Genomic DNA, 22,771 nt, shown 5'->3' with positions numbered 1-22,771 from the left:
TTGACTCTTTTTGGCCATTTCCTGCCCCACTCACACAACGGGATCATCTTTGCTACAGTGTCCTTCCACCAACTTGACATTTCTTTTAAGCTGAAAGAGCACAGAACCAGCAGCAACAGAGGTTATACAATGTCAGTTCTGAGCTGAATTGTCCAGACTCTATGCTCAGCATTTAAGACCCCTTGGCTCCAAGAGGTTCTGCTGGCCTTCTCACTTTTCCTCCCACATGGTGTCTCCTGTTTCCTGCTTTTTCACTGCAGAGTATCCTTCCAAGGTCAGCTCAAGGGCCACTTTTTTAATCAAGCCTTTCCTTGGTCTCCCCAGCTCCTAGTGCCTTTCCCTGCCACATTACCTTATATTCATTTTGTAATCTGCTGTCTGCCCAGAGAAAATGTGACCTTCTTGATGCCTAGGACCATTTGATGTTGCTTTTATATCCTTATTGCACATAGTAGGTGCTTAATAAATACGTGTTGATTGTGTGGGGGCGATATAGTCTGTCGATTTCCTTGTGCCCTGTAGCATAACCCTGGGAAAATGGAGGCTAGGCAGACTCAGTTTCATTATTGTTGGATATGTACACCCACATCATGGCAAACACAGAATCACAGAGAATAAGAGTTGGCAGTGACCTCAATGACCTCCAGTCCAACCCATCCCCAAGAAAGGATCCCCATGACAACCCAACCTCCAAGCAGCCCTCCAGTCTCCTCACATGAGGGATTCACTAACTCCAGCAGGGGCCCATTCCTGCCCTTAGGAAGTCCTTCCTGACATCACGCCTGAGCTGGCTTTCATCACTCCCACCTATGGCTCTTGGCTCTCCTTTCTGGGGCCAAGCAGAAAACAAACTGAGCGTAGTCTTTAAAGGGAGGAATTTAGTGGGAGGGGAGGAGTCATTGAGAAGGAAGGGCAGTGGAAACAAGGCATCAATCAAACTTTTTTTTTTTTTAAAGCAGCTATTCTGATAGCTGAGGGAGGCTCTGACCTGTGTATGACTGTAAATAAGTCTTCAGTTGTGCGAGATGTCACAAATACATCATCGTCATCCTCTGCTATGGATTCTGCTGTCTTGTCACTTGCAAAATGTTTTTCTTCAGTGCTCTGGTCCATGAAACTTCCTAAGGTAAAGAGAGAAACTGAGTCAGGGAATGGACTCAAACATCTCCCTGAATTCTTGTCCTCAGGAAAGACTGTCTGGGGTTGCTCTGGCCTTCCCCTGCCCATGATGCCCTTCTCCTAGTAGAGCTGGGGCTACGGCCTAGACTGAAAAGATGACTTTCTAGGGACAAACCATGGGGCTGACTTCCATTTCTCAAAGGTTACCTTCCACCTGCTTTTGGATGTACTGATTGATTAGTTGTTAACTCCTGGAGAGCAGGGGCTATTTGTGCCCTTTCTCCATAGCCCCAGCACTGAGCACAGAGGAAGAACTTAATCAGTGCTTGGTGATTAAGTATTGATTTCACAATCTCGGCCCTATTGGGCAGCTAGGAGGTGCAGTGGATAGAGCACTAGTGCAAGAGTCAGGAGGACTTGAGTTCAAATCTCACCTCAGACACTTGACATTCACTAGCTGTGTGACCTTGGGCAAGTCACTTAACCCCAATTGCTTCATCTCCAGTCATCCTGATGAATATCTGGTTACTGGATTCAGATGGTTCTGGAGGAGAAGTGAGGCTGGTGACCTGCACAGCCCTCCCTCACTCAAAACAGAGTCAAGTGCAAGTCATGTCATTATTTCTCTGATGGCATGGTCTTCTTTGTCAATGAAGGACGAACACACATGCACATAATCTCGGCCCTATAAATCCAAGAGTAGAGGGGCCCAAAGTAAACCTTGGCCATCTATGTGTCACCAGCTCATCCCTTGGAATGAGGCCCTGGAGGGCCCTAACACCTCTATAGACTGATCTAAATCCCCTGGACAGACTGTCTCAGAATTGACCTGCTCACTTTGGGACCAAGACTGCCTCAAGTGACAGCTCAACTTGTGATCTGGTCTGAACACAATGAAAGACAATACTCACTGACCTGGAAGGCTTGTCTCAATTCCACAGTCAACTGGTGGCTTGGTATTTGGTGACTGGGAGCCATCAGGGCTCATCTGGGAGTTGACATCTTCCTCCAGGGTGATGATTGGACTAGGAGCCAACTTTGCCTCCCCTGCATTGACCCCTGGCTGTGGCAGGTGCAGTACACTAGGCTTCTTCGGCACTGGAGGGGGGACCTTGCTTCTCCTTCTGTCCACCTCACCCCCTCTTTCTGGCAGGGACCTCATCTTAGGACGCTCCTCTTCCAGGGTCTCTGCCACTGGGCTCTGGCCATTTGGGGTTCGGAGAGCCTTTGGTTTCCGCACGACCATATAGATATCCTGAGGGGAGGACCTGGCCTGTCTGCTTGTATTCTCAGTAGTCAGGAGCAAGGTGGGGGAAGTTGGGAGAGGTTCCTTGGGAACCAGGTTCTGGGGTCTTTTGGCCACTGGAGGCTTCTCAGCCACTGGAGGCTTTACCTTTCTCTCCGGCAGGGTGAAGACTTCCAGCGCAGGCTCCTCAGCTGGATCTGGGCTCTCAACATCATCTTCTGGCTCTGATTTGCTGACTGACCGAAGTCGAACAGAGCGCAGGTCAGACTGGGTGACCACAGGCATGATCGGCTGGTTGGGGCTAGTCTTCTGGGCCAACTTTGCTCCAAAGGTTGAATCTGAATGATGCCGGCTCACCTTGGCTTTGCCCCGGAGGGAGATCTTCATCCCCGAAATATCCAAGTGGGCTGGAGGGGTCAATGGTAGGTCAAATGACAGCTGGGACTTAGGGCTCTTCTCCATTGGTGATGTTGGTGGCAAGGATGACTTCCTCTCTGGGACCACTGGCCGTACGCGGCCACTGTTGCTTGTGTGAGGTAAATGACCTAGCATCATGGATGTGGTGGGAACAGTGGGTGTTGGTGTCTCAGACTGACTTGAGTACCCACTGGAAGGTGACATCAATCCTGTTGGCCTCCCTGGGGATGATACTTCCCGGGCTTCTGCCTCAGTGGAAAGTTGGGATGGTGTGGTGGCCCTGGAGGTGGAAGGGGAAGCCAGAGACTCTGAGCTGCCCCTCACTTGCACACACTCAATCACCGTGGTCCCAGTGGCAGTGCTTGAACTGGACAGAGACCGGTAGGGGTCACCAGACTTCCAGTCAGTGAGATACCAGTGGTGGGAGAAGTGTGTGCCTTCTGTCTCCCTTAAAGTAGGCACAGCTGGGTGGCCCTGAGCATCTGTGGAGGAAAACTGATGTCCTTGGTGTTCAAGGGGAAGGCAAAGGCTTCTAGGCCTCTGGTCCTTGGGCAAACTGGGCCCAGCTTCTGGCTGGAGGACAGCCTCATCTTTGACCAGGGAGACACTGCGCATCGGTGGCAAAGGCTTCTTTTTGGCCTTTTTGAGGGAGATACTCTTGGACCTTCTTGGTCTGGGCTCAGCTCCAACAGAGGAGACATTGTCCGTACTGGCACTGCCTTCTGAGCTGGCACTGGGGTAGGCCAGGGTGCCAGTTTCACTGCTCTGCTGGTCCTCTCCACAGCCCCCATCCACTGAGCACACAGAGCCCGAGTCTGTCGGCACACTCAGTGACCTCTCCCGGAATCTACAGGCACTTGGGTCTGACTCTTGCCTTGGGGGCTCCCCTTCTGCCGGTTTGCTGCTGGGAAGGGCCCCCCCTTGGTAGTCTTTCTCTGGCTCTTGGCTTCTTGGAGTGAGGGCCTCAGGGCAGCAAGCCTGGTCATCCTGAGCAGTCAAAACAGAGCCAGTTTCTTCCAAGTTCCCAGGGCTGAGGACATTTAGAGACCCCTGAGAATTGCACAAAGAAGGATATTTCCCATTTTCTTTGACCTGACTGCTCTCTCCGGGGGCAGTACTAGTCGAGTTCATGTAATTAAAGCAGTTTCCTTTCCATAGAGGAGAGAATGTTGAATCTTTTGGGCCATTGCAGGAAGAGGGGACGCTATATGCCATCCCCATGCCCTCCATGCTGGGTAAAGCTGGGCCACTCCGTGCTGGGCGAGACTCTCCTAGGTCACTGGGCGTCTTTGTCAGGGCTGGAGGAATCAGCTTTGGGGAACATGCTTCGTGGCCAGCCAGCCCCCTTCCACTGGCCACTTCTGGAACTGCGTTCCAGGGTGCAGACTCTTGAGCAACAGAGTGCGCTTGCCCGTTGCTCCGACCTGGGGAAGGGAGATCAACACAGAATGTTACTTCTGTCATTGTGGACACTTCCCCTGTCAGCTCAGCGTGTCGAGAGGCCCAAATTCCTCCCGAGACATTGGAGGCACAGTCTCTGGCAGCAGACTGATGGGATTTCCAGAGATGAAGGCGGGGATGGTCAGTGACTTCCCCAGAGCCTCCCAGGGGCTGAGCGGCTGAATTCTGTGTAAAACTCTCAGCCCCTAAATTCCTCTCAAGGCTAGCCACTATGTCATTAGGACATAGCCAAAGTCTGCTAAAAAGCCTTGGATTGACCCAAATTGTTACAAATGAACTATATTTGGGAGTCACATACTGTACAAACAGTACGGACCCCCTTACTTTACCAATGGGCATTAAACCTAATCTGAGAGTTTACTTCTTGGAAACTGATATCAAGGACTTCTTGCATTTTCCAAGCCAAGATAAAAGATTTCACTCTCTAGGACCTGGGGGAGAATGAGAAATAGACCAACTTGTTCCAAAGTCGCGAGTGTTTTACGATCAGAGAAGAATCTCTCTTATACCCATGTCTGTGAATTAACAAACAGAAATCTCCAGAATAAAGAGGAAATTCAAAATGGGGGAAGAAAGCCTACTGTCCCACTGGCTCTGGGTCTAGCCCCAGCCAGCCAGGCCAGGCACAATAAGCTTGTGCTGATTCATTCCTAGGGAGATTCCCCCTATCTCACAATTTTCTTATCATAGAAATATGGATGGACAGTTGGGTGAAAGTGACCAGGAAGCAGACCCATGGCACTTCCAATGCAGCTGGAACCAGATGAAAATGGAATTTAGAAATATTTAACAAAATAAATTAAAAAAGACAGTAAAATAGATAACATTAATATGTGGCCTACAGGTGTCCATTTCTATTTGAGTTTGATATCAGTGGTGTAGACCAACCTCTATCATGTGACAGAACAGGCCACTGAGGCAGGCTCAGGGAAGCCAAGCTAAGGGTCAGACAAAGCTAGTTCCTCTCACTCCAAAGCCAGTCCTCTTTTCATTATATCATCATGATGCTGTCATTTTTCCAATTAAGTAGAAAGAAATGAGAACATCCCTGTTTAAGATCAAGTTAGATCAGTCCCCAAAAGCATTCTCATACTTGAGCCAGGGCTTTTCCAGGAAGAATTGCTGATGAAAATTCCACCAAGGGCTGGGGGCCCTGGCCTCTGTCCTCAAGTGCATTTGCTGCTGGGGAGAAGAGACCTTGCCTGCTTCCACCTCTGGACTATTCAAGAGTGGCCAATATTCCAATATTTCCCTGCTCCCACTGCTCCCTTGGCCATTTTTTATCACGGTCTGCTCCCCATCATGGCCTTCCAGCCCCAGGGAGCTAGGCATGGCAAGGGAGGATGAAGGCAAGGAGGGCTCTGTAGGGATGTTTGGAGCACAGGGCCACTGGAGAGATCACCTTGGTCTCTCAAGGAGAGGTGAGGAAAGCCAATAATGGTCCGTCGCCGCCTCAGGGTGGACTTGGGGTTCACTGCGGTCTCTGTGTTAAACAAGGAGTGTCGCAAACTCGCGTGTTTATCAAACTGCTGTCCTGTAGACAAAAGAAACACACTGAGTGCGTCTTGGTTTCCTTCAAAAGCACAATGGACATCAGATGGAAGCAGAGTAAAGAGATGGGAGCAGCAATGAGTGTGGGCGGTACCCTTTCTCCCCTCTTCCCAAACTGGCCCTGCTCCCCCAACCCCCTTGACTTCCTTGGCCATAGCCTGGTTTCTTTCTGTGTTTTAGGGGGTGCTGAGACAGAAAGGGCTTTTCTGACTGTGCCATGTGGAGTGACCCCCATCAAGGAAGCTGGTCCTTACTCAGAAGGCAGCTTGAGTTTCTGTCTTATAACCACTGGGGTTAGGGTTTTATCCCTCTTAACTGCTATTTAGCCAGTGACCACTAGTTCCTGTTGATGGGGTACAAGTCCAAGCCAAGACCTTTTCCCCTTCCTTTAGGTAGGCTTTTGTCCCATTATCTGAAGGGCCCCCAGAAAGTCTGGCTGTGGGGGGGTTCCTTGGATTCCCCTTCCATTTCTCCCAGTCCAGACACTCCCTATCTTCTATTTAGCATTCTTTTGATATTCCTCCCTTTGATCCTATTACCGGCCACTACCCAGGATCCTCCCTGGGTTTGATCTATGGAGACCATCCTTGGGACCTCAGGTGACCTGGAGACACCTGCTTCTGGCCCAGGCCCCCCATTGTCTGATATCTCCTGATTGCCTCCAGCTGTTTCCAACCTTTGACCAGTCACCCCAGTCCCATTGAGGGCCTCCTTGGACTTCTCCTCAAGACCCTCCCTAAACCCCTCCTCTCATCACCCTAGACTACCAGACCACCCCAGATCCCTCCTACAGTCATTTCTGTATTTAAGTTCCATCTTGCCTCCATGAAGGCGCTCAGATTCAATCCAGCTCAGGCTCTGTCTAGCTGGGATTCTATCTGGCTGGCTTGTGAATACAAGCATTACAAATGCTTAGGCTCCTTGAGAGTCAACCCAGTAGAGCGAATCTTTAATAAACTATGTTTTCTTTGGCTTTAAGAAGGCTTGAATCAAATTCATTTGAGCAGGACCCAACATGTTGGTATTTTGGGGTCCTGAGCACCACTAAACCTCATTACTGTTGCCTCAGGGTAGGATTTCCCAGTGTTTCAGTCTGTGACATGGTAATGAATGCTGGGAAGTAGAATGCCCAGGCCTCATTTGCTGTTTCCTCTCAATCTCTCTTATGCTATGGTCATCATTCCGTTCATCCTCTACTCTTCAGGCCATGCATCCGTTAGTTAGTCAACAAACATTTATTAAGTAGCAGTGTCAGACACCATGCTAAGCTCTAGGATACAAAGAAGGGCAAAAGACAGTCATGGCCCTCAAAGAGCTCCCAGTCTAAAGGGGGAGAGAGCATGCAAATAAGTAGATATAAATAAGTTATAGATAGGGTAAATGGGAGGTAGTCTCAGGAGGAAGGCACTGAGATTAAGGGAGACTGGGAAAGGCGAGACGATGAAGGACACAGGGGACTGCAGCAAATGGAGAGTTGTGAGGAACCGCAGGGAGGCCAGTGTTATATGATCACAGAGTGCCTGAGGGGCCAGGTTACGAAGAGCTTGGAAAGAAACAGGACTTTTGCATTAGAAAAAGAGAAGAAACTCGGGACATCATGACAAATCCAGGACCCCTTTGCCATAAACTAAGTATCCCAATACTCTGTCTGGGAAATAGCTTTAGAGGGCCACCAGAGCTATGGTCATAAACACAGAGACCTGAGGGCTGGGCCTCACTTCCAATATGCAGGAAGGGAAAGGGGATGGTACCGAGAATCTTCCATCCATTCTGCCACAGCCAAGTAACTGCTGTGTATGCTCACGGGGAGTCCGATGTCCCTCCAAAGGAAGGAGTTTCGGGAATACCTCCTGAACCTCCTGGTCATCGGGAAGGATAAAACACCCATAAGAAAATGGAATAAGAAGTAAAAACAAAGGAGAGGCAGAGGGGAACTCAGATGTGTGTCAAGGGGTCGGAGGGCAGAAGAGAAAGGGATTCAGGCTCACAGGACACTCTCTGAGCCAAGAAGAGACAAGAAGCAATGACTCACCGAGGAATGCATTTGCCCTATGTCTTACAAATCTAATTAAATGACAAAGGAGGGGAAGGGAAAAATTGGCTTGAACACATACCTTGCAGGCTAGATACAAGAGCAAGCAGCCACAAGCAAGAAAGACAATCGGTACAGATGTGATAGCATTCAAAAAAAGAAATGGCACCAAAGCACCCAAGCTCAGAAACAATCAATAAAGTTTTACTAAGCACCTACTATGTGCCAGGCACTGTGTTAGGCACAGAGTGACCCAGAGACCCTAACACAGGCAGGCCAAGTTGACCTCGCTGGCATCCTGACAAGTGGTGGCACATAGGTGTCTTGGGAAGGGAAGGCTCCGAAGGCCAATTCCCAATTGACACTCCCAGCATTGTCTTATTGGGAGAAAGAAGAGTCTCTGCTAAGATGGCCACTCCTGGAGGGGAGAAGACTCCCATGGATGTCACAGGCCTGTTGTGTTTGAGGACAGTCTCGTTATCTTACAGAGACACCTTGTTACATTAAACTCACTAAAGTGACTTAAAGGGATATCCTCAGGATTGTGGAGCATTCTGTAGCTATATGAAGAATTCATCTGACACAGCCCGAGAAAATACTTAAGGGTCTGAGCTGTTTTGTTAAGCAAACTTGAAAAGTTGGATTCCTGCCACTTCCCAAAATAACAGCTCAAGGAGAGCTAAAGGCTGCCTCCCTTTCCTCCCACCTCCCTTTTAAAAATTGTTGTTCCTGCTTGCCTGAAACTGGATCCTTTAGAGGAGGTGGAGTTCTTTATAACAAAAGCATTCAAAGAGTTAACCAGCTCACATTTGAATGAACTGGCTCTTGTCAAATTCTGGGCCCAGAAGAGGGCCCCTGGGGGCTTAAGTCTCAGTGAGTTGTATTGAGTCTTTCTTAGGTCAGAGAATCACAGGCCCATCTAGGCTAGCCCCTTCTTGAAGCTGAAGACCCAACATGGTGAAAAAGTGACCCTCCATACTTTGCCCGACGCTGTTAGTAAGAGGGAGATCTCAAATTTGGGAAGGTACCCATTGTTAGGGGTTGCTCCTAGATCTTCCCTCAGAGGCCAAGTGGAATATGTCTAGTCTCTCTTGCTGACACAACCCTTCAGATATTTGCCAACAGTGATAACCTTCCCTTCCTTGTTCCAAAACTTCTCTTCTCTAGGGTAAACATCCTCAGTTTCTCCAACTAATGCTCCAATGGTATGCTCTCTAGGTTACCCCTCACTGAATGCTCATCAATGGCCAGAACTTGGATGCTATTCCAGATGGGGTCTGATCAGGACATGGTACCATGGGATTATCAGCCCCCTCAGCTTGCTCCATAGAGCCTGAGATTATATCCTCTTTGGGAGTTAATTTGGGGGAAGATGGTCTGGGGTAGGGAAAGGGAGGAACTGGGGAGTAGCTAGTTATGAGGACCAAGTCTTAACACTCCCTAGCTTCACCAGAAACTTTCTGGATTCTCTTATCTCATGCTGGATCTATTCTTTCATTTAATTCATTTCTCAAGCTTCCACTCTCCAGCCATGGCCCCTGAATTATCCACCTTTACTTAAGCACTGCTCTTCACCATCATGGTGACCTCTAGCTGCTCAGGTCTCGTTTCTAGTCTCCCAGACTCAAATTCTCCTTTCCCAGCTTGAACTCTATAGCCGGCTATGTCAGTTTCTGTCTCTGGCCTTCTTCACCCTCTGATGCTCATTTATAAGCAGTAAACCAAGCCCCAAACTTGAATCGCCTTGATTGTAGAGTGCCACCATTACCCAGGTATAATAGTTCCAAGGAATCTTGGATTCTTCCTTCCTATTCCCACCTAGTTGGCTGCCAAATCCCTGCATGTCTTTCTTCCACAATGTCTCTCCCCTCAGCACTACTCTAGCCCATCATTGCTAAACTACTGAAGTGGCACTCTTGCCGGGGTCTCTGTCTCCAGGTCGTCCTGGCTCCAATCTATCTTGCACACACTGCTAGATCCATCTCACTGAGTCACTGCTTGGATCACATCATTTCCTGGCTAAAAGCTCTTCAGTGAAGGATTCCCCATTGCCTACAGAATAAATGGAAGTTCATACTTAACTATAACCTTTGAAGCATTTCTTCCTCCCACCAGTCCCCTGCAGGAACCTGTCACTGTAGCCAACCTGCACTATTCATCTTTTCCCCAAAATGCCTTGGGTTTTCCTGATACCCTCTTGCTTATTTAGGTCCCTGTGCCTGAAATGCCCTCCCTTCCATTTCTGCTTGTTGAAATCTTAGCCATACTTCAAGGCTCAGTTCCGATGCCCCCTTGTCTGTGCCATGAGGCCTTCTCTGGTGCCCCAGCCAGGCCTGAATCCCCATTCGGTGTTGTCATTGTTTGCTATGTATTTTTCTTATCTATCATGTCATATAAAGACCTGTACCACTTTCATCACTGTGCATGGCTTCCCAATCCTAGACTCTCAGAGTTTGAGGGGCCCACTGAGGTTATGCAGAGGCACATGGACCTGAAGAAGAATGTCCATGATAAGACATGGGCATCCTGCCTCTACCTGAAGGCCCATAGGGAGGGAAAAGCCACCACCTCTTGAGGTACCCCTTTCCCACTCTGGGACAGTTCCAGTTGTTAGCAAGTCATCTTATATCAACCTGGAATTTGACTCCTTGCCCATCCCCTCCCCAGGGCTCTTCGTTCTGCTCTCTCAGGCCATTCTGTCTTCTACCCAGCAGCTCCACCTCCTTGAGTCTTCTCTTGCCCAGTTCCTTCAACTCTAGATATTCCTAAAGTGTAAGCTCAAAGCTCTTCACCATTCTGTTCCCACTCCTTTGGATTCTCTCCAGCTCCTCATTGTCCTTGCTACACTGTGGTCCCAAGAATTGAGCCCCATATCCTAGACGTGGCTGACCAGGGCAGAGCATGGAAGGTCAGCCGCCCACCTCCCCAGTTCTGAATGCCTCATCTCTTGTAGCCAAAGATGACATTGGCTTCCCTGGCCATCATGTAATGCTGAGCTTGGAGCCTCCTAAAGCCTCTGGCTACTTCTCCGCTACACTACCCACCCTACTACCCTATGTTTTGAAGGAGATTTTTTGGAACCCAAGTCTGTCTTTATATTCATTGAAATGAATGCTTGCTGTATTTGGCAGTGGATAGCAGCAGCACTTTCAATTTCTTTCCTAATATTCACCTTCCACCAAACCAAAACAGATGAGCTGAACATAACATCAGGCGAACCAAGGTGGTAACTGAAGATGCCGACTGCCTCGTTCAGAATAGTGACGACATGTGTTGGAGACAAGACCACATTAGCAGAATGATGTGGCTCCGTGGGAGAAAACAAGGGACAATATTACAGATGGCAAGATCTCAGTTTGGAAAGAAAGCCTGTAAACATTCCCTCGTCCGTCTCAATCAGGCGGGGTTGTTTGGGTTCTCCTGAGATAGCCACCCTCCCTATTTCCTCCCTGATTTCTCTCTGTCACCAGCAGCCCACAGATCTGGGCAGTCATTTGAACTGGCCCCCTGTTCAGGGAGGGTGACTTCACTGCTACCAAGGGCCCTTTTCCTATGGTCTTGCCCCAGTCCTCACCCAGTGAGTGCCCCTGACTCTGCCCTCTTTTCTCCCCACCCTCAGAATGGCACTGTCCTCACAGTTCCACTAACCCTAGGACATTAAGCACTAAGAAAGGGACTGAGCTCTACTTGACCCCAAACTTGGCCCTGCCACTCCATTCTCCTAGGCCACTGCCATCCCTTTACCCTAATCCCACAGAATCACAGGATCAGAAGGGGCCTCAAAGGCCACCTATTCCACCCTACCATCCCCTCAAGCCTTCATCCTTGGCTTGAAGATCCCTAGTGAGGGATAAAATCCTAGTTAAACCCTATCTCACCTGGGGTCAAAAATCTTTTCCCCAAGTAGAGAAGAGGGGAGGCTTGACTAGATGCCAGGACACGTGAACAACAGCTTGGCTTCTTAGTGGACTGCAAACTCAAACTGAGGCCATGGTGTGATATGATGGCCTAAAAAGCTAACCAACAGCATTAGTTTAGGCTGCAACAAGAGGCCAGGAGTCCAGGCCTAGAGAGGTCACACCACAGTTCTGGGGGAAAGCCATCGACAAGCTAGTGAACATTCAGAGCAGGAAGCCCAAGATGCATAATGGGGATTGAAGGGACTGGGGACGTCAAGCCTGGAAAAGATAGAAAGTGGCTCGGGAAATGGAGTCAGGCTCCAGGGTCTGCACCTCAGGAGGAAGGTCATGGCCCCTGCCATCTGAGTCTAAGACCTGACTCCACTCTGGCAGGGCCGTGGCCCAGAGACTTGCTACCCTTTGGCTATCACTGAGTGGCAAATGTCCTCCTTCCAGGGCTAGTAGGAGATATCTGTTGCCCCACGAAGACTTACATTGAAAGAAAACAAACCCCAGGAAGTTGGTATAACTTAAAAGTTCCTTTCTATTCTCCAAGGAGGACACAGGTTCTTAGATCATTTGGGTGTTTTTCTGCGGCAAAGTTCCAGTTGTTCAGCCACTGGCTGACCTGGAGGGGTACGGCAGTGCAGTCAGGCTTCTGGGCTGGAAGCATAACCACCCTTCCACCCCCAGCTGTGAGCACTAAGCTGTACCAATCAGTCAAGAAGGTGCTATCCCCTCCCCTGTAGGCTCAGCTGTACGCAGTGGGCACACAGGGCAAAAGACAGAGGGGTCCCCAGGAAACTCTACCAGAGACATTGATGGGCACGATGCTGCCTTGGGTGGAACACGAGGGATGCCACCTCCTCTCCTCCAGGACGGGCAGAGGGAAGGGTCTACTCCAGGCGTTTTGCTTGTCTGGAGAAGCAGGCAGGCTCAGGGAGGACTCAGGAGGCCTCACACCCTGGCTGGTACTCTTGTCTCCATTCCCTCTTCGGCTTGTGGGCTATCAGGAAAAAGACCAATGGGAATAGGATAATGGAGTCTGACTGGAGGAGGAAACAGCCCCCAGAGGATGTCGGACTGCTTGTTCTTCGGGCAAGGAGTCTGAGGCTTTCTGGAGGAACCATTAAAGTGAAGGAAGGAGGAGAGGACTATTACGAATCCTAGCTTAGAGCTGGAACGAATCTAAGAAGTCACCAAATCCAATCTCCTCCTTATACAGATGAGGAGGTTGATGCCCAGAAAGGAACAGTGACTTGCCCAGGGTCACACAGCTAGTCAATGTCTGAGGTGAGATTTGAACCCAGGTCTTCTTGATACTGCATCCTGTACAATATCCCTACTCCACCATGGTGCCTCTCAACAAGCAGACGCTGGTGGCTGATTGTGCCCTTTCCCTGGGAGCTGTCCAAGCTACAGGCCCTGATGATACTCAGCTCTGTCCTCAGCCCTGAGGGCAGGCACAGCCTCTAAGGCTGAGACTTGGCCTCATCATGAACAGAAGACAGAAAGGTGACAGCAGAAGACACACATGCCAGGGCTCTTTGCTCTTCCCTAGAAGGCTGGGAGAATAGAGGTGGCTAAGGGCTTCTGTCCATAGATTATTCCCTAATTAGAAGAACCCTGCTCTGGGGGCCTGCCTACCCTGGCCCTTGCCAGTGAAAGAGAGCTGAAACTCACCATCAACACAAATTCCAGGCGCTTAGCAGACTGTGGCCTTGGGCTGAGAGTGGGCTCCGGGGGCTCGTCTGGGCCTAGGGTACGGAAGGTCTGCCCAGAAAGCCTGGCCTCCGAGTACTGTTCCTCGTACTCTTCTGAAAAAGACAAGGCATGAGGACGAGGAGTACAGGAATTAGGTCCAACGGTCCGGGCTGCTGTCAGCATGGGCAGTGGAAAGTGCCAACTTGGTGCTCCTGGCTTCCAATCCCAGCCCTGCCACTTCTTGGTCATGGGACCCTGGGCAAGTCACTGCCCCTCTCAGGGCCTTAGTTTCTTCAGCTACAAAACCCTGAAGTCACTTGTAGTCCTCAATTCATGAGCCCTCTGATCCAAGCTCTGGTCCAGGCTCCTGGTGTCCATTTACTCTGAAAGTAGCAGAGGCAGGAGTGGGATCCTGGGCATCATCCTGGCCTAAACCCTTGGCAGCTGACTTGGCAGCTTGGCCTCCCGATTTCTTTGGGACTCCTCCCTGAGCTGGCGTGGGTACCATGAATGGGGCTTGGGGAAATGGCCTGCCCAGCACACTTGGCTCGAGGTAGGGGAGGTTGTCATGAGGAGACAGAAACCCCAGGATATGGACAGGGAAGGAAGAAAGTCATCCCCTTCTATCAGGCAGTTTTCTATTTTAACAAATTAGTTTGGCTTACTGGGTGCTACCCAGTGGTTGTTTCTAAGCTATTGATGTGAAGGAGCCTTTGTCAGTAGCCTCTAGGTTTGGTGCCCTGGGACATAGGGTTTCACTCAAGGAACAGCCCATCATGGAGGCTATACCTCTGTCTTCAGAATTCGCTTCTGGCCCATTCTCTCACTTGAGGGTGCCATGGGGCCAGAGAGGAGAAGGAGGAAGAAAAGGGTCATTTCAGGGGCCCTTTTGGGATTCAAATGCCCTGGCCAGGGGCAAGAGGAGGGGGAGAGGGTTCCTAACATCTGGTGAATGCTGACCCAGGCTCTGAGATTTAGAGCTGGAAGAGGCCTCTGAGGACGTTTATTCTTGTTAAGTCATTTCAGTTGACTTTGTATGAGGTTTTCTTGGCAAAGGTACTGGAGTGGTTTGTTATTTCCTTCTCCAATAAGCTGAGGCAAACAGAGGTGAAGTGACTTGCCCAGGGTCACACAGCTAGTAAATTCCTGAGGCTGGATTTGAACTCAGGCCTTCCTGACTCCAGGCCTGGATTGTGTTTGCCCTTCGATTTCGAAGAACTCCATCTACTGAGCCCCTAAGCTGCCTCATTTACTCTACAGGAGAAAAGTGAGGTTCCCAAAGAAGGGACGAACTCCAACGCACACCAACAGAAGCATAGCAGAGTCAGCATTTGAACCCAGGACCACTAAGGACAAAGCACATGCTCTTTCTACTGTGTCTTACATGGGAGTAGCCCCATTCTACTAGGGGCAGATGGGCTTGAGCCATCCCCAGATGAGACCAGGCCATGTGTGCTGCCACACGTTGGCAAACTTGGCTCTGCACTCTCTGTGCCCATTGGGAGAGATGCCCAGATAGTCCAGTCCACCACCCTCTCCTCCCTTTAATAGGACTTCATCATACACTTACCGTGAGTAGGTCAAACACCACACTTTGGGGAAAACCCAGGTAGAACACCCAGTCCCCATCATGGTTTGGTTGGGGGAACAAGTCAGACATGCACAAAGGACCGAACCAACTCAGGAACAGTGACAAAGCTTGAGGGGCTCATAACACAGACTACTGGCTCTCCACAGATGTTTAAATGGATGTATACATATACACACAGATGTTTGCATGTGTGTATGTAGAAGGAATGCAAAGCAAAGCAAAGAGGGTGAGTCACCAGAGGCTTCTTAGAGGACAGGAGATCAGCTTGAGCTGGAAGAAGAAAGAGGGAGGGGTGGATGGTCCAAGGAGGAAGTCATTTTAGACTAGAAGACAGAGAATGTGTACAAGAGAAAGGGAGGCACCCCCACTGACAGGGATGGAGAAGCCCCCATTAGGGACTAGGAGGAATGAAAGCTGGACCAGTTACAGTTTCTCCTTAGCAGGCTTTGAGGAGTGTACAGGGTGGCCTGAGAGCACAAGAAGTGGGGGGAAGCAACGTGACTGTCGGGAGGTCTTTGGGGGCAGAGTTGGAATAAGGAAAATCAGCATCATTCCTTTGAGGCTGGAAGTGGGCAGGGGCTGAGTCTCCTTGTCACACCACCTACTGTCCTGTGTCCTAGGCCTAGGGCACCCAGAATAACAGCAATCCATGAGTGTAGTGGTAGTGGTGTGCCTTGGAAGATGAAAATTCCAGATAGGGTTGCCATAGCAACAAAGACCCCAGAAGAGGAGGAGAGGAGGTAGCAGCAATAACAAGCACTATTCACGGGTGTCAGTGTGGCGGCATCTCAAGTGGGTGCCCAGAACGAGCTCAGCAGAGATCTGGGGGCTGGGGGAATGTTCTCCTCCATGCAGCCTGGGAGGAGGCAGCAGAGCTGAGCACAGAGTGAGAGACCTTCCCCCCGCCTGAAATCATCCTGACTCCCAGCTTCCCTGCTTTACATTTTGGCAATGCAGGAACTGGCTCAGAGGAATTCACTGATTTGCTCACTAAGTACTGGAGTCAGGATTAGAACCCAGGTCCCTCCTGACTAGCCTGGGTCTGTGGTTCTTCTCACTCACCACAGCCAAGCCTTCCCAGACATGAAATGCCAGAAATGCTGGTGGTCCTCTTTCCCCCTAATCTGCACAACCTCTCCAAAGTGCCCCTCTGCCAAGCCAGGAGCATGTGTGGAGCCTGAGAGGTCTGAGAGAGAGAGAGAGAAAGAAAGAGAGAGAGAGAGAGAGAGAGAGAGAGAGAGAGAGAGAGAGAGAGAGAGAAGCAGAGGCTTGGGTCCTCATCACCTTGCTTCCATCCCCATATCTGAAGGAGCAAAACGCTGCCGAGCATCCAGTCAGTGCATACCAGCCACTGATCCCACCTCTCAACACCAGTGCTGCTGCCTCCAAGCACCAGGGACACAGAACTCCACAAAGTGTGGCCTAGCTGCTGAAATCTGCATGATGACCTGCAACCTCTGGCTGCCTCCATTTCCTCCCTCCTGGGGGCCCTTCCCCCAGAGCCCTTCCCCTCATAGAGCAGGGTACCTTGCAGTAAGCTCTGGAGATTAAGCTGAGCTTCCTGATGCAGCTCCTCCACACCTGGGGGCCGGCTGGAGGAGAGGAACACGTTCACTGGCTGTTGCCATGACGACTTGGGGTGGGTAGCAGTTTTCTTATTCTCCAGACCCAAGTTGGAGGCAGCTAGGGAGGAAGAGCACAGAGTGAGCCTTGGAGACACCGAGCCGAGGATGTGAGGAGGCCACGTGATGAGCAAAGGAGAGAGAACCCAGGACCCTCTCCTCAGCTTCCCCTGCCTCGTTGTGACAAGGAGAGGAGAACCATTCTGTTTTCACCCTCTCATCCATCCATTCTGAGCCATAACTAGGGATTTTGCCAGCCAGGACAGGTACCTAACATCAGGCTCAGGAAAAGTGAATCAAAGCATTACCTCAGTTGGGGTGAGCAGGGTGAGACAGAAATCCCACCACATTAGCTAGCAAGCAGGAGGTGGGCAGGGAGGGGGAAGAGCCCCCTCAAGCTCGCCATCTGGTAGTTTCCTGTTTTCACCAATTACTCTTGATAACAAGGGGATAAACTTTACATTTCTATGTGCTGAAGGAATGCAAATGTTGCCAAAGAGCTCTCTAAATTCAGCAGCTCTGGGGTGAAGGCCCAGTTACCCCACCCTAGTTGTGGTTCTGCTCACCATCCTTCATTCATATACCAATACATTTAGTGCCTGCAATACACCAAGCCATGGGCTGGGCACAGAGTGATGCCTCTCACAGAGTTAACAGCCCAGCATGTACATAAATAAGCCTTATTTCAACTAGAATATGCTAAGTGGGTTAGAGAGGTGGCCACAAAGTACTTGGGGCATTTTGGCAGGGCTGTGGGTGTGAGGAAGAAGCTACTTTTGATTAGCACCTCCACCCATCCCCTAATGCCTTACTCACTATAAGTGATGCACTGTGGGAGAGAGGCCAAGTAGGCTATGACTAGATGGGCTAGGCAGGCCTTGGGAGGGTGGGCTATATATATCATCAATGTCCTGAACTTCTGGATAAAAATGTGATTCTCATAAAAAAAGAGCCACTCATACTTTGCATAGAGGAAACATTTCCATAGTGACCAGTACATTTATCATATAAACATGAACACAGAGTAACCCATTCCTAGAAACCCAATAGAGGCCAGATGTTGTTGTGAAAAGAACTTGGAATTGGAGTCATGAAATGGAAGGGATGTTTGCATCTTCCACTTGAAGAAATTCACTACCTGCCAAGGCAGACCCCTTCCCTAGAGGTCTTCAAGCAAACTCTGGGATGTTGAAGAGGGGATTCTGTCTGAGGTTTATGTTACCTTCAATGGCGCTAAAGTCCCTGCCTACTCTGAGCTTCTGGGATTCTCTGTTCACCTCTCCATCCTTCTATCTAGCTACCGATTCATCCATCTGTTCATTCATTTGTCCATGCATGTCTTCATCCACTCAACAAATGTTGAGCATCTATTACAGATAAAGTTCCATGTGATGCTCTAGGTTTTATAAAACTGATATGGCCTTCTTGGCAAAGCATGCTTTTGACTTCCAGCTAACACGACAGTGGGAAAGGTCAGAGAGAAGTCAGCAATGATTGAGAAATGATCTAGAAATTCAAAGAGAAGCATCATTAAGCTCTTTCAGTAAGACATGTGCTTGAATAAGGGTCTCCTCAGGAAAGCCATCATAGGCTCTGGCAAATGGAAGCCCTCAGTAGCACCCTGACCAGGGTGAGTCTGAATGGGACACAGGAGATGGGGCTTAAAGGAGCTGCCTGTGCTCTGAGTAAAGATACATCAGGGGCAGGGGAAGCCAGTGGAAAGACATTGAGGTCAAGACAAACAGGAGCCATGCCAGGTCTAATTTGTCTAAGAGTCCAGCTCTGGCCAGAGTCTCACATTAGGAACTGAGGATGAAGATGTGGGGTAAGCACAAGAAGATACAGGACGTTAGGAAAAAATATTATGGGACAAGAGATAGCCATGAGGTGAACACAGAAGAAAAAAGTAACTGTACCACAAATATAAGCAGTGTCTCTGGGGAATAAAAAACTGGGTTGCCTACAAGGCTTATGAGAATACTTGGGAAAAAACTGAGCAAGAGATTTAAAAAAATAAAATGATAGGTGAAATAAGAGCTCTGGAGGAAAGATTTATTATCTTTCTAGATAATAAAGAACTGAGAATAGAAAGTAGAAAGGCTTGTGCAAGTAAAAGAGTCCCTGAGAGTTAGAATGGATCTAAGACAACTGAATGACTCTGAGACAACAAGAAATTTTAGAAAAAAAATCAAAGATTGAAAAAATAGAAGAAAATTTAAGGTACATACTAGAAAAAAACCAACTGACCTGGAAAATAGGTCAAGGAGTGACATTTTAAGAATCATGTGACTCCTCAAAAACCATGACCAAAAAGCAAAAGAATACCACATTTCACAAAATCATAAAGGAAAACTGCTCAAATTTATTTGAAACAGAGGGCAAAGGGGAAATAGAAAGAATCCAGTAGTCACCTTCTGAAAGGAACCTCCAAATGAAAATTCCAGGGAATGTCAAAGCCAAAGATCATTGCTTCCAGGTGAAAGGAAAAAATACCATAAGCAGCCAGAAGGTTGTTGTGTTTGCCCTTCATTTTCAAAGAGGACCATGACATCAGAGAAATGATGACATGACTTGCACTTAACTTTGTTTTGAGTGCAAGGTCACCAGCCTCACTTTCTCCTCCTGAACCATCTGGATCCAGTGATAAGATATTCATCAGGATGACTGGAGATGGCCCAGGATGCAATGGGAGGCCTTGGCCTTTTATGCTAAGGTCTTTTCAGGTATTCACTTAAAGTGAGCTAATGCCCATTCAGTTAGCTAGGCCTCTTTAAAAAGTAGTCAGGGGGATGGCCCCTTCAATAGAATAGAAAAAAATAGATAAATCACACTGGGAGGGGCAGGCGCCTCAGGGTTGTTGTTTGGAAGAGAAACTGTTACTATTGACTTTCACCGTAAGCCAGGAGGGTCCAAAAACAGCCATTAAGTGGAAGTTGGGCAGGGACCCTTCTTTATTCAATCCATGGGCTTCAGAGTGCATGGGGTCTAAGGTTTTAGGGGAGAAAGGGAAGGGAAGGGAAGGGACCTAGCCAATGTACCCCAAGTTAGCTGGGCAGCTTCTGGCCATGAAAATTTATCTTCTTTTGGAGAGGAGAAGGGAAGGAAGAGGGCTACGTTGAGAGAGAGCACGAGCTGAGTTAGGCAGATCAGTCTACTTACAGGCTGTGTTCATATGTCATGTGATCCAAAGTCTCCCTTCCTCTGGGTCTCAATTTCCTCCTCTGTATGTTCTAGCTTTGACCATCAATGTTTCTGAAACTTATGGGGGGTGACTGTACTGAGTGTCAGAGATGAGGGACAGTAACCAGAGCTCTGGCTTCAAAAGGCTACCTAGTAAGGGCAGCATCTGGCAGGGGACTTTGGGCTTGGGGTGGGGATCCCTGGCCTAGGAAGGCTGCTGACAGGTGGTAATCCCAGAAAGAAACGATTCAAATACCAAGGAACCTGTCAATATCACACGACTTGGAAGCAATGACTTAAAGGAGAGAAGATCTTGGAACATGATATTTCAAAAGGCAAAAAAGATAAAGGTTTACAACCAAGAACAATTTGCCTGCACAGCTTGTAAGATTGAGTACAATCCTATAAGTGAAAAGGGATTTTTAATGGAATAAAAGACATTAAAACATTACTGATAAGAAGACCAAAGATGAATAGAAACTTTGAACTTCAAATACAGGGGTTATGGCAAACCTAAAAAGGCAAATATGTTTAAATAACTGGAAGGGTCTAAACCAGAGGTGACAAACTTTCTAACCAGGCATATTCTCTAACCAGATTAAAATGTAATTGGCAAATATTAAACAAAATAAACATACAATGCAACTTAGATAATGTTAATTTGTTGTTTTCTAATTCAATATGCCACAAGTTTCTATTTGAGTTTGAAACCATTGATCTAAAAGATGGTAAAGTGCTTATATTTTTACCTAGAGAAGGGACAAGTCTTTTAAAAATTCTTATGTCTTCAAGGGTCACAGAAGTTAAATAAGATTAACAGAGGGATTGTGGGTGGTTTTGTTAATTTTTAATGGTTTTAAGAAAGAAAAAGGGGGAGGAAAAATGGAGTACACTGGGGAAGAAATCAGGAAGAAGTCTTTGTACAAATAGGGAGGAAGGGGTGGGGAGAGTGAAGTTCTTAGCAAAACTGAACAAAAGGGGTTTGAACATACATACACAAAAAGTTTGGTTTAATTCCTCAGGGATTAGAGAGGGATAGGGAAAGGGGAGAGAGCAGCTTGAGAGGAAGGTAGAGTCACGAGCAAAACAAACTTCAACTTTAGAGTGCAGGAATAAGTGGATCTTTCCTTAATATGATGCATAGTATCTGAAACCAAGAGTTAGAATTATCTACAATGAAAAAAACATGAGGCCTTTTCAATAAGATTGGGGTAAAAAAATAAACCAAACCAAACCAAGCAACCCCAGATCCCTAGCTGTCAGCAATGAAATTCAATGTTTTTCCCATGATCACCTAGGTGGCAAGCATCAGGGGAAGGGTTTGAATCCGACCTGATCTCTACTGGCTCCAAGTCTGGAACTCTTTCCATAAAGCGTGGATGTCCACTTCTCATGTGACATAGCACCAGAGATGCTAGCAAGAGCCATAAAAAAAGACAAATGGAAGGAATAAACAGTGACCAGGAAGCAACACAATGGCCACTTTTAGACACTATGTGATGGTCTAGCTGGAGAACCCTAGAGATTCAACTAATTAATTGAAAGAATTAATAGCTTCAGTAAAGTAGCAGATACCAAATAAAACTCCATAGATCATCAGCTTTTCTGTATACAGGCCTGCAAAACCCAACAGGAAGAGCCAGAAAAAGGATACATTCAAAACAGCCACAATATATTCAAGATTTGGGGGTTTGCCTACCAAGAAACACATAGCGACTATATGAAGACAACCACAAAACACTCTTATAGCAAGAAGGACAGACCTGAAGAATTGTAGAAATAAGAATTGCTCATAGGAGGCAGTGTGGCATAGTAGATAGTGAGCCAGCCTTAGAGGCCAGAAGACCTGGATTAAAGTCCTGTGTCTGACACCTATTGGCTGTGTGACCCTGGGCAAGTCACTTAAGTTTTCTGTGCTCTAGTCAACTCTCTAAGATTCTAAGTTTCAGAGGGCAGTCAGTCAGTAAGTATTCATTAGGCACTTACTATGTGCCAGGCAGGATACAAAGAAAAGTGTTGCCTTCCACTGTGGCAGTGAAATCATGGGTCCAATCCCTATCCCTATTAACTGCTCAATGTTCATGTTTATTAAGGGGAAGGGAATAAATAAGCGTGTATGTAGCACCTACCGTGTGCTAGATGTTTTTTACAAATATGCTCTCATTTGATCTTCACGACAACCCTGAGAAGTAGGTGCTATTATTATTCCCATTTTACAGATGAGGAAACTGAGGCAGACAAAGATTAAGTGACTTGCTCAGAGTCACACAGTTAATAAGTGTCTGATGTTGGATTTGAATGCAGTTCTTCCTGATTCCAGGCCCAGGGCCCCCTCCACTGTACTACCAGCTGCCTCTTATAAGTTCAGAATAATATACTGAGTTCAGAATAACAAATCATTTTTAAAAAATCTTTTTCAAGGCAATATGGTCTTTGGCATCAAAATGCTTATTGTCTAGTGGTAGAGATAAAACAGTGAGTCAGAAAAATGCAGGACATGCTGAACTGTGAAATAGCTGATACCCATGTTCCCTCACACCTGCTTGGGTGGCTGGGGGTAGGGGTGGGGTAACCAGGAGAAGCTTTGTGGAACAAGGAGTATTTGAGCTTGACCTTGAAGGATGGACATTTGCCAGGGGGAGACAGGGCTAGCATGTGTCCATTTCCTCTCTGGGAGGAAAGAGTTCCCGTCTTAGCACCTGTTGGAAACTGAGTTAGTCTCCTAGAACATAGCTCTCTATTTCCCCTGTGCCCTTGACCTGCTAACACAGAATGGATATGCGATAACTGCCTTGTGCCTGGGTTTTCCATTTTGCACTTTTGAGGGCATCTCCTGAATTGAGAGTCAGAGGGTCTGGAGCGTCATCCCAGTTCTGCTACCAACTCATTGTGTGACCTTCAGTAAGTCTCTTTCCTTCTGTGGGCCTCAGTTTACTCTTAGGTAAAATA

The 22,771-nt window shown here is 48.1% G+C and overlaps 1 protein-coding gene across 4 annotated transcripts in view; it reads right to left on the bottom strand.

Annotated features, from left to right (window-relative positions):
* Positions 1 to 22,771, bottom strand: part of NHSL2 (NHS like 2) — a 187,293-nt gene that overhangs the window by 10,281 nt on the left and 154,241 nt on the right. For 3 of the 4 annotated variants that reach the window (XM_072626314.1, XM_072626313.1, XM_072626316.1), the window contains exons 2-7: positions 16,548 to 16,703; positions 13,409 to 13,542; positions 12,536 to 12,731; positions 5,646 to 5,777; positions 2,035 to 4,206; positions 989 to 1,121 (exon numbers count right to left, since the gene is read on the bottom strand). In XM_072626314.1, the coding sequence (XP_072482415.1) occupies positions 989 to 1,121; positions 2,035 to 4,206; positions 5,646 to 5,777; positions 12,536 to 12,731; positions 13,409 to 13,542; positions 16,548 to 16,703 (2,923 nt within the window). The remainder of the gene's footprint in view (positions 1 to 988; positions 1,122 to 2,034; positions 4,207 to 5,645; positions 5,778 to 12,535; positions 12,732 to 13,408; positions 13,543 to 16,547; positions 16,704 to 22,771) is intronic. The other variant, XM_072626315.1, reaches the window with a different exon arrangement.

This window comes from Notamacropus eugenii, chromosome X (genome assembly GCF_028372415.1).
Source record: "Notamacropus eugenii isolate mMacEug1 chromosome X, mMacEug1.pri_v2, whole genome shotgun sequence".
Taxonomy (NCBI): Eukaryota; Metazoa; Chordata; class Mammalia; order Diprotodontia; family Macropodidae; genus Notamacropus; species Notamacropus eugenii.
This window is presented reverse-complemented; position numbering and strand designations above follow the sequence as displayed.